This window comes from Anabrus simplex, chromosome 2 (genome assembly GCF_040414725.1).
Source record: "Anabrus simplex isolate iqAnaSimp1 chromosome 2, ASM4041472v1, whole genome shotgun sequence".
NCBI lineage: Eukaryota > Metazoa > Arthropoda > Insecta > Orthoptera > Tettigoniidae > Anabrus > Anabrus simplex.
This window is the reverse complement of record NC_090266.1, coordinates 179753005-179769812: the sequence shown is the minus strand read 5'-3', so window position 1 is coordinate 179769812 and position 16808 is coordinate 179753005. Positions and strand designations below refer to the sequence as shown.

General features: G+C 38.1%; 1 protein-coding gene across 5 annotated transcripts in view; it reads right to left on the bottom strand.

Moving 5' to 3' along the window:
* RhoGAPp190 (Rho GTPase-activating protein 190) overlaps window positions 1-16808 on the bottom strand; it is a 1293865-nt gene that overhangs the window by 706444 nt on the left and 570613 nt on the right. For all 5 annotated transcript variants that reach the window (XM_068226122.1, XM_068226123.1, XM_067140451.2 and 2 more), the window contains exon 18: window positions 1476-1687. In XM_068226122.1, the coding sequence (XP_068082223.1) occupies window positions 1476-1687 (212 nt within the window). The remainder of the gene's footprint in view (window positions 1-1475; window positions 1688-16808) is intronic.

Below are 16808 nucleotides of genomic sequence, written 5' to 3'. Positions count from 1 at the left end.
CACCCTACAAAAACACTAACTTTATTTAACAAATTTCTAAGGTCCAGACTTGAGTAAAGCTCAAATATTTGGAACCCAATGACCACAAAGAACATCAATCTTATCAAGAGTGGTCAAAACAAGTTTCTAAAATTTATGACATAAAATGACAAGCATTTGTTTTTTTTGTTTTTTTTGTTTTTTTTTTTTTTGCTAGGGGCTTTACGTCGCACTGACACAGATAGGTCTTATGGCGATGATTGACAAGCAATTACCCAACGTTCATATATTATTCTGGTATACTCAAGGAACATGGTTTGAACAGCTTGCTCAACAGATGAAACTGCAAAGATTTGAATTTCCTGTATAAAATAATTAATTGTAAAATTGATGACTCAAATATGTTGGAGCCAATCTCTTTCTATACACCACAGAAACTAAGTTGTCATAAAAGTATCTTCTTTCTTTAAGAGGCTAAGACTGAAATTCATAAAAACTCTCCAATTAATAAATAGAGATACTGTATGAGACTTTACAATAATTTTCATCCATACATTGACATTTTTAGTATGACAGAAGCTACATTTACTTCATGTAACATTGTGCTCTTCTACTTAACTTAATAGATGTGAAGAAATTAAAAATAATTAGTGTAAGCCTTGGATATCATATTAATCAATTCATTATATCCCAAGTGAAATATCTTGTTCTAGCTGTTTTATGTATTACATTAAATTTTAATCAGTACTGTGATGTAATATTACTTATTTATTAAATTGTTTTTAATCTGACTTGTGTGTCACTGGGAAGTAATTTTAAGAACATTCTTGTTAATGTTTTACATATAAATAACAATTGTCATGAACAATGTAATTGGGACTCATGATGTGTTATGTTCACAATAAATAAATAAATAAATAAATAAATAAATAAATAAATAAATAAATAAATAAATAAATAAATAAATAAATAAATAAATAAATAAATAATAAAAAATTAATAAATAAACGATCTGTTATTCTAAACATTTAAGGGAAGTTATCAGTTGTCAATTTTCTTCTAGGTTGCAAAATATACAGTAGATAGCAGAGCATACACATCAGCATATACAATAATAGCTTCTCCAAAAAATTAACAGAAGCATTCAGATTAGCAGATACATAAAATTCCAGAATTATTTTTAAGTAGTAACAACAACAACAACAATAGTGGAACACACACCGGGAGTCACTTTAACCACCTTTATATTACCTGTATACATATTATTTAATAACTGAACGTAAAAGTTCAATTTAAGTGATTTAACAAGTAGTAATGCCAGGAAACATAAGAAAGTCTTACAAGTTATGTATTGAATACTGTGACTGAATTATGTGTAAAAGACCAGAAATTACAATGGACCAATAAGAGAAAGAGTAATCACAGAAATGTATTTGACAATCAGAATCACGTTGGAACAATAATGTAAACAATGCATACTACTAAATATCACTTACCGTGATGTAATTTCTCATTATTCTTGATATCGCTCGGTTTAATCATCTGTTCACTGTTCTCCTGGTTATACAGATCCACATGGGAGTAGATTTCACTATCGTCACTAGGACTTAACAGTCTATCCTCTGGAAACGTGGAAGATAGAGGTTCATTTAGATCATCAACTAGAGACGCATCGGTTGGAAGTCTCTCATATATTTCAGACCCACTCCTGTAAAGTTAAAAATTATTAAATACCATCTGATTTGTAACTCTGTAGTGAGGAATTACAAGAAATAAAGAGGTAAAAGGACAACTACAATTTTTGTTGATATTTGAACAGATCTCAATTTATGATCACAAGGAATGTAATAAATCTCTAGCACAAAACTCAGCATATTGCCCTCACAAAACATTTTAAAATTACTAGCTACTTCAATTATCATGGCCATGAATAGACTTTTTTAAATGTCAATAAAAATACAGGATATTCATTGAAGTGGATAAAAAAAGTGTAAAACTAATCTGAATTATCAACTAATCTAGGAATTAAACGGGGCGATCAAAAAGTTTCTGTTCGACAGCAGTATAGTCCTAAATCTGGATGCTAATCAGGCAAAAATTGTAGTGAGGAAAGAGGCAGTCATCCCACCGCTGCACCAGGTTGAAGACCCTTGTGTGGTAAAACAGTGTGTCCTGCTGTGTGAAGAAGAGCGTAACCGCCTGCTCCACATCCTCGTCTGAGAGGAAGAGTCGCCCTTCAAGGCCTTTGTGAGGGGACCAAAGGCGTGATAATTGCATGGAGACAGATCAGGACTATAGGGCGGGTGCTCAAGTGTCTTCCACTTGACTTGGCATACCTTCAGCGTGACGACCTTTGTGGTATGGGGACGGGCGATATAATGAAGCAGCAGGACACCTTGGCGCAGCTTACCCAGATTTTTCGCCTTAATTGCCCACTGTAATTTCTCCAGTGTTGCACAGTACCATTCCCCAGTGATGGAGACACCAGGTTCCTTGAAATCTATCAGCAATGGGCCCCGGTAATGAAAGAACAGGGTGAACATCATCTTTCCCGTTTACGGTTGGCTCTTGAACTTTTTGGGACGAGGGGACAATGGACAACACCACTGCATCGTCGAAGCTTTCGATTCTGGTTCCCAGGGGTGGCACCAGCTTTCATTGCCTGCAACAATGCGCTCCAGGAATGTGTCAGCTTCCACACTGAAATGCATCAGGTGCTGCAGGCAAACAGCCTTTCGGTGTGCTTTTTGTTCGGCATTCAATGCCTGGGGTACCAACTGATTGCAGACCTTCTGGTAGCCTAACTCCTGCTGGATAATGCGTTGCACGCTACTGAAGCAGATTTTTAAATCTAAGAATTTCGTTTTTGTCCGTATTGAACTGAGAATAATGATGTCGAGATCCATTGCTAGCACACAAATGGTTATGCGCTGGTACACTCTAACTGCCTCTAAATGCCTCATCCACCACCTGCTTCTTGTTGTCCATAATGGATGAGGCTGCCCTCCCAGATCGACCAGTGTTTTATGTCAAAACGTGACTCGCATGGAGCTTGGTACACCATTCCACAACAGCCGTTTTTGACAGACATGCTGCCCCATACACAGTCTTCATTCTCCGATGGATGCGACCGGCGTTTGTCCTTCAGCAGCCAAAAACAGAATTACAGCACGTTAGTCCTGTTTGGACGCATTTGATAATAATGTTGCAATAGTTCACGTGGCCACATTTAAAGCACACACCTCGGCATGACACGACTGTCACACTAATCCCTTTGTCTATGTGACCGTGCTTATACAGGGTGTCCCCAAAAAACACCGACAAGGCTTAGTATGTCGTGCAGCAAGGCGGACTGATCGGTTTCGAAGAAGGAGCCCCTGTCCACAAATGCATGTTTAGGCACTGGAGAGGGTCGAAGTCTGAGAATGGTTGTGACAATTTGTTCCGATTTGGTGTCTTAATATGGAAAGTATGCAACCCTTTAGACATCAGTGTACTGCGGAGGGACGACTTCAACCTAAAAATATTCCTGCGTATGCGCTACAAATCCTCCATACAGTCCTTAATGCGCATCCTACTGAGTTACTTGTGTAATGTAGTCTGCCAGTACAATAATGTTGTTAACAGCAGTGCGACACATACCATACACAGCTGCGGAAATGACCGACAAGGTGCTTGCATATGGCAAAGCAGATTGCAATGGTAGAGCAGCTGCAAGAGCAAAACGTTTTCCAAACAGACGTACCTCACATCATTCCACGTTCGCGGCCATTGAGAGACGACTAAGAGAAGCTGGACAGTTCCACGTAGGTAGTATGACACTCCTGTAACGTCAGCGGAGGACCTTATTGCTTGAGTCCAGGAAGTGATAGTAATTTTTCACAGACAAACGCACGTGTTGGGTCATGTGTGTTAGGTTACCACCGCCGCTGTAAGCTCTGCAATGATGTAGGAGGTACACAGTTCAAAACCCGTTTGTAATGAGCCCAATGTGCTATTCATGTTGGGTTTGTTGACATGCAGAATGCACACCCATCTCACACTTCCATGCGCTACAGCGTCCAAGCCGTACCTTCTATGCGCTACAGCGTCCAAGCCATACATTCCTGGATATGGGTTCCTCCTTGAAAACAGATCTGTTTGCCTTCCCGGACAACATACTAAGTATTGTCTGTGTTTTTTTTGGACACCCTTTATACCTACATCGGTGTTGCGCTACATTGCATGTCCACTGCAGCAATGCCCTCAAATGAAAACTTTTTGATCACGCCTTATAATCAAATAGCAAACGAGGAAGAAGATCCAAAAATTGTGGAGTTACATATCAAAACAATTTTTGGCGATTCGTAACCCAGCCAACATTTATATCATAGCCAATGTAAAAACACTGGTACTGGATCCTATACTACCATAGGACTATTACACCATTGAATTCATGCTCACAAATTTAGATGAAATCAAGTAGTGCCAATGTTATTTCAACTATGTAAACTATTATAGAGGTTTAAAACGATCAAAGCTGCAACTAAAACTAATTACGTTTGGACAGGATGTTTTGTTTATGACTATGAACAGATGCCATACATGCCAGTCATACATCACGGCTCTCCATAGCTAAGATGGTTAAATCATGCATCACTGCTATTTGTTGTGGAGCCAAGCTGTCAGGAAACAGGGTCAATTCCCAGGCTGGTATATATATATATTGTTTAATGGCATTTATGGTGGATGTGACACCGCCAAATATCAACTTGTTCCAATGAGTGAATTTTTATTTGGTCTAGAAAATATGTTTCGTAGCCAGGTTGGACTAAGACATGAAGGTCTGTACGTATGAAACAGGGTACCCTACATATTCAGTGCAGCATGTGCTCGAAATGTTGACCACCTTGGTTAGTACACATTTCAACATGATGGTGTAAAGGCATTTATGCTCGCTGTAACATGTATGCTGGTGTAACTGCAGATCGCATGAGTGAAATGTAATGCAATATTCACTAAACAGCCAACTGGCTGATGTTGGTCTGTCATGCCAGTGTCCGTGTACTAATATGAGGAATATTCTGGACAGCATCCAAAACAGCCTCTTAATTTGGACCAGACACATTATAGGAGCAGTTCTAACAGGAAGTACCCTTCCTTTTGTTGCAGATGACCACAACTGAGGCACTTACATGGGAAAGGTAGCAAGTCATAAAATGTGAATTTTACAGGAGACAAAAAATAATAGTCTTGCCAGCATTGTGAAGCAGATTATATTTAACAAAAATCATGTAAAATCAAGAAGTTATCCATTTATCAGTTTAACACTCAATGTTATGCTGATTATGTTTCAGGCACAAATTATGCAATAAAAAACATTGTGAAAGATCATTGTCTAATCAGTTTGTCAGTTGACGTGTATAATACAAGCACAAATTGCACAGTAAAATGCCTGATGTTTTTCATTGAAGAAATCCAGCTTGGCAAATACGTTCTTTTCTTTTGGTTCGCTGATGGTTGGTCTCCTTCCAAGTGGTTGTAAGGACTGTATATTGTTGATCGTGTGATAGGACCGCCCTTGCTTGAAGATGTTACGCTCCTTCCACGGTTATTACTCTTTGAATGATTGCCTTATCTTGATTGATGGAAGTTCTGATCTGCAAATCCTTATCTAGCTCAAAGTGCTAACCTAAATCTGCAATGACCTTCAATTAATTTCACTATGGAGATAAGAGTCAGACGGATGTCTTTCTTTCTTGAATGTTCTAGTAAGAAAGAAACCAGACAGCTCCTTAGGACATACCATCAATCGTAAGCTTATCCACACAAATCGCTATCTTCATGCAGATTTCTTAATAATAAACAACTAGGAAACATGCACACCACACTGAACAAAAGTGCTGGAAACCACAAAATTTTTAACATGTGTTTAAATGAATAGAAATAGTTTTAAAATAGTTTAAAACATAAGTACATCCATTTTCCCCTCCCATTTTACTGCCCCACTCAACCCTCCTCTCAGATTTTAATAATTTTTAAATTAAATTCATATAGTTTTTTAGCATAACAAGGTACATTTTATGATGTTTTTGAGAAGAAAAAAAAATTCTTTGTAATTTCACCAATGCAATATAAACACAGCTGAAGATGTTCGCAAGGAACAGAACATGTACTATAAATAATTGATTTGCTTAAAGCAAATATAAGCATCAAAAAGGTGGGAATTTACTTTTATTGATTTAATGTAAATATGATTTGATACAGGAAATGAAGCTGATTTCTTGCAAACTCACCAAGAGGGCAATAGGAATTTATGAGTCATCAAATATTCAGGAGGAGACGGACACACTCAAAGTCACATTCAAGGGTAATTGTTACAGCAATGTGCAGATTCGTAGAGCCCTGCATCCCAGAGGGACAACCAAACAAAGCTCACAGAAGGGAAGGGAACTGACTACCTGCCTTACATTCATAGCACCACAGATCGAATTGATAAGGTCCTCTGCAAACACAATATAAAAACCGTGTTTGGCACTGTCACTAAAATTACTCACGGTCTAGGTAAAACCAAGGACAAATTGTCCCCACTTTTACATCCTGGGGTATATAATATTCCCTGTACTTGCGGCAAGGTATACATTGGCCAAACATGCTAGTCCATTGGTACTTGTATCAAGGAGCATGAATGAAATATTTGTCTCAACCAGTCAAACAAATCAGCAATAGCTGAGCACGCCCTATCGTCGGATCATGATGATGTGTTCCAAGATGCTCGAGCTCTTACCCACACTAGACACTACAGGTCCAGGATTATACAGGAAGCTGTGGAAATATGTAGAAATCCTAACAATTTCAGCAGGGACACTGGCTATCAATTATGTAATACTTGGTTGCCAGCAATTAAGGATTCACGTACGTAGTTCCCTTCCCTGTCCCCTCACTACTGTTATTTCGTTTCAGTCTTTTCCCAATTCGTACGTCCCTCATCATCAGATTTTTCGTTCCATGCTTGTGTCAGTGTCATATTTTCATTATGTATGTACACCTGTTATGTGATCCCCTCTCAGACTGATTTTGATGGTAACAATAATAATTATATATTATATTGTATGTGACTGGTCATCTGAAATTCAGCAGCCATTGCTTGATTCACATTGACTGTGATTTGTTTACTTTATCGACATGGAAATTTTCAAACTATACCGTAATATTTGGTTCTTTTCCTTTTTTAAATCATTATGTAAGTTACTATCTATGAAGAAATCATAATGTAGAGAAATACAGAACTTATCAAACACCGTGTCATAAGAATAAATAATTGCTATGCCAACCAAAACAAACAAAAGTTATAAATAATTGCCAGAACAAATAAACTGTAACTTTATCGTAATGTCAAACAAGATTATTTTTAACCAGGCTATATCAGACCAGATTATTTTAAACAGATTTTATTACATAAGGTTATACCAGACTAGGCTATGTTATGCCATACTTTACCATAACGAGTATGCAAGCAGTTGTAATTTCATAAATATCATAGGTATGAATTGTCATTTCAGAGTAGTAGGCAATTGTCATTTTAGAATAGTAAAGCACATATTGCTAGCCTATAAAAACCATAGGTGATGAGCAGGGCCCGGATTATTCAAATGCATATTTTGAACGTTAGTGCATATATAGATATATTTTTCTCTCATGTGTGATCGATTATCTAAGATTTCTGAACAAAATGAATCTAATGAACTTTATATGTTGTACATCCCTTGGCAACACGAGAAGCTATTTGCTTTACGTCACACCGACACACACAGGTCTTATGGTGATGGTGGGAGAGGAAAGGCCTAGGAATGGGAAGGAAGTGGCCATGGCATTAATTAAGGCACAGCCCCAGCATTTGCCTGATGTGAAAATGGGAAACCACGGAAAACCATATCCAGGGCTGCCGATAATGGGGTTCGAACCCACTATCTCCCGGATGCGAGCTCACAGCTGGGTGCTCCTAACCGCACGCCCAACTCACCTGGTAACACAAGAAGCCTTCCCTGATCAAGGAAAATTCTTTCAGTGTCACAATACAAGCAGGTATACGGACAATGATCCTTTTCACAACAGCTACTTCCTTCTTTCTGACATTCCTTCCTCCTTACAATAGCCTCCCAAGGTTTAACCCTCTTAGTGCCAGACCCGGTTGCTCACAGTATGCCAAGAGTGCCAGACAGATTTAGAGAATTTTGCAGGTTCTCACTCTCTGGACTATATAGTAAAAAAAAATCAAATCAAAATCTCTTTATTTGCAAATGAGGTGTCTACCTCGGTGGCAAATGGTACACTAAAATACATTATTGTCAAGCACTAAATATTAAATTAACAAGAGAAGAAAATTATCCTATAATATTATACAATTTACGCAAACAATGTTTTCTATTAAACACACAGCTCATCCTTAATAAATTTATATTGTTTACAAAATTCTAATTATAATATCTCCTGTACTACTTACAAATATAGTCAACTGATATACAGTATGTGAAATTACTTCAAATGATACTATACAACTGGTATAAGATTAATATTTACATTGCATTCATTTTTTTTATTTTTTACCCGTTCTGGATCCTAAGTAGCATAACGACCTGCTGCGTCTTAACCAGAGCCCCTTTTGCCACCACTTTTCAGAGTTCCTGAAGGGCCTTCACAGCTACCGTAGCGGTCCCAGGGCCCTCGAAGTCCCCACTGTACTTCACCCCTACAGGCAGTCCCCTACTTGGGCTGTCCAAACTCCATAGACCAGGGGATGGAATTAATTTAATCACACACATTTTTTATTTACAATATCCTGCACTGGTCGAATGCCCTCTAACACTTCATTTATCTTCTCTGTTGCTGTTTATTCTCTTCTTGAATATCTGTACAGATTTTGGAAAAGGATCGAACACTACCCCTGGTAAACTGTTCCACTCCTTCACACCCTTCCCAATGAATGAAAATTTACCCCAATCGCTTCTGCTAAAATTTCTTCTTATTTTATATTTGTGGTCAGTCCTGCCGATATAATTATTTTCCAACTGAAGCCTCTCACGGATATCTGCCCATGCTTCTTCTCCTGTATAGGCTCTACATAATCTTATAAGTCAAGTTTTCTCCCTTCTCTTAAAGTTTCCCACCCAAGTTCCTTTAACATTTCTGATACACTACTCTTTCTCCTGAAATCCCCTGTTACAAATCTTGCTGCTTTCCTCTGCACACTATCTATTTCTTTTATTAGGTATTCATGGTGAGGATCCCACACACTGTTTGCATATTCCAATAATGGACGAACCATACTCAAGTAACTTTTTTCTTTTAATTCTTTGTTGCATCCTTTAAGTAGCCTCATTACGACATGTAACGATCTGTATGCTTTCCCAACAATGTCATCAATATGAGCCTTCCAGTGCAAATTACTTTCAAATCTCACACCTAAGTATTTGCACTTGCCATCTTTTGGGATAACTACCTCATCCAAAGTATATTCAAATTCAGTTTTAAAGCTCCTGTTTGTAAAAGTTGTAACAGTTGATTTGCCTTCATTAACCTTCATATTATTTTCTTCAACCCATTGTTGGATACTTTCAAGGTCCTTTTGTAATTGATCTGATATGTCCTGCTGAAATCCCACCAGTTGTGCCTCACAAGAAAATTTCTTTCTAAATCCATACTGGCTCCTCATGAACCAATTTTTATCATCACATATCCCTCTGATGTACTTTGATATTAAACTCTCCAGTATTTTACAAACTATACTGGTCAGGCTGATTGGTCTGTAGTTCTCTGGTTTCCTTTTATCACCCTTTCCTTTATAAATTGGTATTATTATAGGTTCCTTCCATTCCTTTGGTATTACACTATTATTTATGACATAGTCAAAGAGAAATTTTAAATAAGGCACTATGTACCACCCCATTGTCTTTAATACCTCCCCAGTAATTTGATCACTTCCTACTGCTTTTCCTTGCTGAAGCAGTTGGATTTCTCTGAAAATATCTTCATTTGTGAATGAGAAGCTTCTTGTTTCCCTCTGTGTCTCTCCCTCTCTATCTTCTGTTTCAGTTTCCAACTCTTGACAATCATCTACTGAATCACTAAATTCCCTACTAAATAGGTTTGCTTTCTCAGTATCTGTTAAATAGTGTTCACCCCCTTTTCCCACCATTGTAGGAATTTGGATTCCTTTTCCTTTTTGATTCCTGATATATGAATACAGCTTTTTCCATTTCCCTTTGTGGTCATTACCCTCTTGAGTGCGCCATTCATATAATTCTCTTTTGCTTCCTTTTACACTCTATTCAGTTCCCTCATTAGCTGTTTTCTAGTTTCTCTACTCTCCCTACCCTCTTTGATTTTCCTGTTTACTATTCTACATTTTCTTTTTAATTTTCTTATTTCCCTTGTATAATAAACAGGGTCTGAGGTCATTTTTTCACTTCTTAACAGGTACAAATCTCTTCTCTCCTTCCCAAATGATTCCTCTAAATTTAGCCCAAAGTGTATCCACGTTACTCCCTTCACTTATCCAACAACTGAATTGTGATTTAAGGTAAGTCCCAAATTCATCAACTTTAGTTTTTCTGTACAATTTCTTGTCTTGTGTAACCCTCTTATTAAGCCTATTTGGTACAAGTCCTACATCCATTATTACAGCCTTATGGTCTCCTATTCCTTCAATTACCTCAGTTTTATCAACAATTTCCCATGGGTAACCAAGAATACATCTAGTAAGTTATTGAGACGAGTCAGTTCTTGTACTAGTTGTGTAAATCCTCCCTCCCAAATTAACTTTGCCAGTTTCTGTTCATGGGCTTCACTTGCAGCTCCATTCCATTCAACTTCAGGCGAATTTAGATCTCCCCCAATTAATACCATATCATTATTATTGTTTTTATGAGTATAATCTATTATTTTCTCAAAGATTTCCATGTCTCTTTCCTCTCTTCCAGGCCTGTATGTTCCTATAATTCCCACCTCTTTCATATTATCACAAACTAATTTATCCCTAATATTTCATCCCTTTCATCGGTAAACCATTCATGTGAACAGTAAGTTTCCTTCACCAGATTAAACACCCCCCCCTCCCTTTTTATCTCCTCGGTCTCTACGATAGACTGTGTACCCTTCTGGAAATACTTCTCTATTACCCACCTCTTCTTTCAACCACGATTCCACTCCTATCACCACATCAGTCTCATAAGATTCCATCAATGTACCGAATTTTAATTGTTTATTTACTACACTTTGACAGTTTACCAAGAGCAATCTCAGACCTCCTTCCTCCCTAAAACTTGACTGTTGCAATTGGGTAACTTGAAATTCCTTACTATCCTGAGTTTCTTTTTCTAGTTGACTGAGCCAGCTTGAAGTACAGCTGGCTCTTTCTACTAGTTTTCCTGGTCAGTATTATAATTCAAGGGAGTTGCCTATTTTACAGTACATATCTTAAGATTAATAAAATCTAGAACTATTTTTGCTATCTTTCGTTTACCTGAATTGTTTAGATGGAGGCCATGTTTTGTAAAACAGTATCTCTCAAAACTGCTGCTTTCAATAACCTGAGTATTCCGAAAATGTTTACAAATTTTAACAATATCTGTATTGACCTTGTCCACTTCAATGTTCACACACGAGTCTCTACTCAAATCATGCCTGCGTGGCACATTCACTACAAAGATGTTAGTGTGGGTTAGCTTCCCTAGTGTATGGTTAAGTTGTGATGTTACATTCTTGGCGTCGTCGTGAGCTACGTTGTTCATCCCACCGATGATAAGCACTGCATTGCCGCTCCCAAAGTTCCTAGTTGCTGCTTCTACGTTTTCCAGAACACTGCTGATAGAAGCTCCTGGATATATTTCTCCAGTTGCTGCTATATTCTCGTCGTTAATCACTCCCGCAATTCCCCTTCCTTGGCTATCACCAAACACAGCTACCTTCGCTGATTTAGGCCTAACTGGGTCTTGAATCTGAATTCTAGGCCTAAATTTTAAACTCGGCACGGCAACGGCAGCGGATCGCGATGATTTGGTTTCACGCGCGCGATCACTTTCTTCCAGAATTAAATTATTTAGGGCAGAAAACCTATTTCTGATGTTTATTTCCGGAAATTCAGTTGTAGATTTCTTCTTAGCCGGCCATCCATGAACTACTTGACACCACGTGCTCGAGTTTGTTACTTGTACCGGTATATCACTCGAAGAATGGTCAGTCCCAAATTCTAGCGATCACAGTCTTTCTTTTAATTCTTGATTTTCAACTTTAAGAGTCTCATTGTCCTTTTTTAGAATATTAATAATTTCTAATGCACTTTTATATTCCTCATCGACTGTTTTCGGTGCTTCGTCAATGCCGTCCCCAACAACAACATTCCGAACACACTGCTCACAAATCCAGTCAACATTTCCATTAGTTTTTACGTCTCTAGGGCAATTTCCGCACTTATAATGCCACCATCGATCACATGAATCACACAACATTCCATTTTTCACTAATCTTCGACATTTTCCGCACTTTTTGTCACATTTTACGGTTAATACTCGGAGAATAAAACACTACGTCGTCATTACCGGGCGCCATTTTGTCCATTTCCAATCTTATAACTTATAACTATGACTCGAAATGTTTATTAAATATTAACAAGAAGACATTCTTAGTGCTGAACTAAATTACAGCACCAAAATGCTCTTGGGTATTTTGAAAAAAAAAAAAAATTTCAAACAATTTTAAAACATCAAAAATTAAAAAACAGAAACAAAACAGAGAAAAACAGAAAATTCAACTCAACGGTAAATATTGATGACTTCTTTGAAATGTCCGATTTTAGATGAATAAACATGTAAAGTTTTACATTTTTATCTTCAGTAGTTTAAGTGTTATGTACAATGGTATCGTAATATACAATTGGCATGTTCAACAATGGGATCGAACCTGGCACATGGGTTGTAGTCAGGGTGACCAGATGGTGATACATTATCATTGTTCACAAGATGAAGGAATCTGAAGATCAATTAGAATCTGTTTCTTGAGAACATATTTCCAAACCATGGAATATAACGGGTGTTATTGACCCAATAAGAAAATATGCTCGGCCTTGTAGTTATACCCATTTCCAACAAAACAGCAATGAAAGCCTTCATTTCAGTCAATGTAACCAAGCGCCACTGCTGTGCTCTGGCAAATGGTGACAAGACATGATTTCTCATATCTGCTTGTCTCTGTAGTTATGAGATTCAATGATTGAGCCGTGAAAAATAAAATAAAAATACGGTATAGGTTTGCGTCTGACGAAGGGGCGTGTCACGGGCCAGGAGTATCATAATAATCAGGTTAGGGTTAGTATTTTGCATCTTGACCTAATTGAATTTCATGGAAAACAGGAAATTGTTGCTGTTGGATATTGTTAAAGCCGTCATCATCAGTACTGTCACTCAGACGGTCACTGCCACTTTCAATGTTTACACTCGGACAATGAGCACGTAGTTGAGTGTTTACAGAAAACTCGCTGTTATCACTCCCGTCACACTTTCACTTTCCCCTTCCTCACTTGTTGTATGAATGAATTCTTCATCAGAGTCTTCATCATCCTCTTCTTCACTAAAAATTATTAAGGTATACAGCCAGTTCGCCATCGTTAACAAAACAACTTCTCCGCTAGTCGCCATTTTACTCACGCGGCATGGAGATCATACGTCGCAGATGAACACGGATTTTAGAAATTCAATGCATGATAGCGAATGAATTTACGCACCATCTAGCGTCATAGTTAAAATCTAATGACAATTCTCTATGGACTCGACACATAAGATGTTGCAATCTGACGGCTCAAGTTGTACTAACTCGTATTGAATTGCGCGCTATCCAAACAACGATATATCGTGGTTGGCACTTTATGCGTACATACGAAACAACGCTATATCGTTGTCTGGCTCTCTACAGGTTAAACAAGTGCATTCATCTGTTAACTTGCTCTTTGTCTATTGCAGTGTTTTTACGAAATTAAAATGCCTAAAAATAAGAGCTCTAGGTCTTTTTTAATTAAACTGTGGATATCAGGCAATAGTAACTATACAAGTGAGAGTGATGTAGTGTACAGCCAAGTGGATGACAAGAGTGTAAAATGCGATAAAAATTTCAGCATTCGAAAAAAAACTTCACATCTCAGACCGAAAGAAAAGAATAAGAATACGCAGCACTACTTCTAATCGACGTGAAAACACACCGTGAAGTTAGTACATATTCCGCTGATATTTGTAAAATGTTTGTACGAAGTTTGAATAATCCACATCTACACTCATTTCTTGAAAAGTATTGTGCTAATCAAAGGATACCAGATGAATCTACCCTTAGGAAGAACTATTTACTTTCAATACACGGTTCTGTCATGGATTCGATATGATCTGATATAGGAGAGAACAGTATCTGGATATTGGTAGATGAAACAACCGATTTGTGTGGTCGATACATTGTGAACTTCATAGTGGGTAAATTATATCTAGAAGAACCCAGCAAACCTCATTGACTTTCGTGCAAAGTGCTAAAAAAATCCAACCATGCTACTGTAGAGTTGCAAGATTTGTTAATGATTCCCTGCGACTTCTGTGGCCTAGAGAATCAGAGAGTGATTGTTACAAAGTGCTCCTGTTAGTCATAGATGCAGCTTTGTATATGATGAAAGCTGGTCAGTCTCTTTGAGTATTTTTTCCAAATCGCATCAATGTCACATATTTGGCCCATGGATGGCATCGTACTGCAAAAAAGATACATTCTCTCTTTCCATCTATCAACAAAATATTTTCAAGGGGGAAAAAAACTGTTCCTAAAAGCACCAGCTCGTGTATACCCTACAGTTGTACAAGAATCATCTGCCTCAGGTTTCTCTTCCGCCGGAACCCGTTCCAACAAGATGGGGAATTTGGTTATCTGCAATATCATTCTACCAGGGGAATTTTAATCAAGTGAAAGGTGTAGTTAAAAGTACTGATAAGAGTCATACTGTGTGTGTTCATGAAGCAAAGTGCGCATTTGAATCTGAAACTGCATATAACTATATCAGTTTCATCCATGTGCATGATTTGTCACTTTTGAAGGTGATTAAGGACCTAGACACTCGCAGTGCACTCCTACACACATCCCTTCAGTTAATTCAAAGCACCCGTTAGTTCTTTAAATGGTGTCCGTGGTGAAACTGTAGATAAAGTTAAATGGAAACTCAGTGCAATGTTGGACTCAATTCCAGGACTGAAGGAGATTCAATCCATAAGCAACTACGTACGTGGAATCAGGCAGTCTTTGCCAGAAGAATACTCCGAGCAGTCAGTGCCAGTGTACAAGTATTGCCCAGTTATGTCTGTTGAAGTAGAACAATCATTTTCAGCGTATAAATTAATTCTGTCCGACAACAAAAAGTCATTGTTCGAATCTACATTACTGAAATTCCTAACAGGAATCCTCGCCAAAAGGCTGGCAGAGAAGTTAGAACCCATTCTACCAGAGGAACAGTTTGGTTTTAGAAAGGGAAGGTTCACGACTGTGGCAGTAGAAAACCTGTTGGAACAAATAAAACAGACGATAGAAAGACCAAAAGGAAAACTATATGTGGTTTTTGTTGACTACTCAAAAGCCCTCGATATGGTCAACAGAAAGGTATTAATAGATAAACTGAGAACGAGCACAACGACCCTGATATCGAACATACTGGCAGAAAACTACATACAGATAGATGATGGAATAGGCATATCTGACTGGCTGTCACAGACGAACGGCGTCCTCCAAGGCGATCCACTCAGCCCTATCCTGTTTAATGTTCTCACGAACAATGTAACCAAAGGAATGGCAGGAACAAGCACATACGTATATGCTGATGACGTGGCCATCGCAGCGACAGATATAGATAAACTGCAAGTATCGCTACACACACTATGTGAATGGGCGGAGAGAAATGACATCCAGATAAACGAAGAGAAGATGGAATTGGTAGTATTTAGAAAAGGAGGAAGACTCACTGAAGCAGAGAACATCAAATGCAATGGCAAACTACTCAAGAGGGCTAACAATTTTAAATATCTAGGTATCACAATTCAAACAACGGGAAAGAGTTTCAGTTTACACATAAGATCTAGAGCAGTGGCGGCCACTAGAGCTATGAATGAAATCCGAAACATCACACAACTATCGATTAGCACAGCTATGGACCTGTTTAGGTTAAAGATACTACCTGTTCTGAAGTATGGCCTAGAATTAATGGGAGAATACCTCACGTACAAACAGCTGGAAGAATTGGAGCGAGTAAAGGCTAGATACCTGAAGAGAATTTTAGGAGTACTGCAGAATGCAAGATCGAGGCTAGTGTATGAGCTTACCAGGGAGACCTTCCAAATAGAGGATCTGAGATGCGAGCTCATACTTTCAGCTAGTACCAGCTTCAAACAGCTTATACAAGATCTGCATGAGAATAAACACAACATACCGGAGGACTTCTATGCAACAACTGCTATGCAAGACAGGACCTGGATGGAAGCTAATCATGATATGCGACACGTGACGACGAGGTTGGCGATCCATGGTTTCCACCACAAGGTGTGCTGTAACAAATTATTTCACGAACCAAATGAAGAATGTGTGTGTGAGTTGTGTTTGGAATTCTGTGATAGATACCATATTGTAAAATGCAGGAATAGACAGAAATCCATCGTAGCTTATAGCAAAGAAAAGTAATGTGTATGTAATGTAAATGTAATATAATGGTATTCTGCACGGCATGTGCACGTTTTCAATAATAATAATTGATCCCTGAACATACTGAAAAATCTGTAGATAACCTA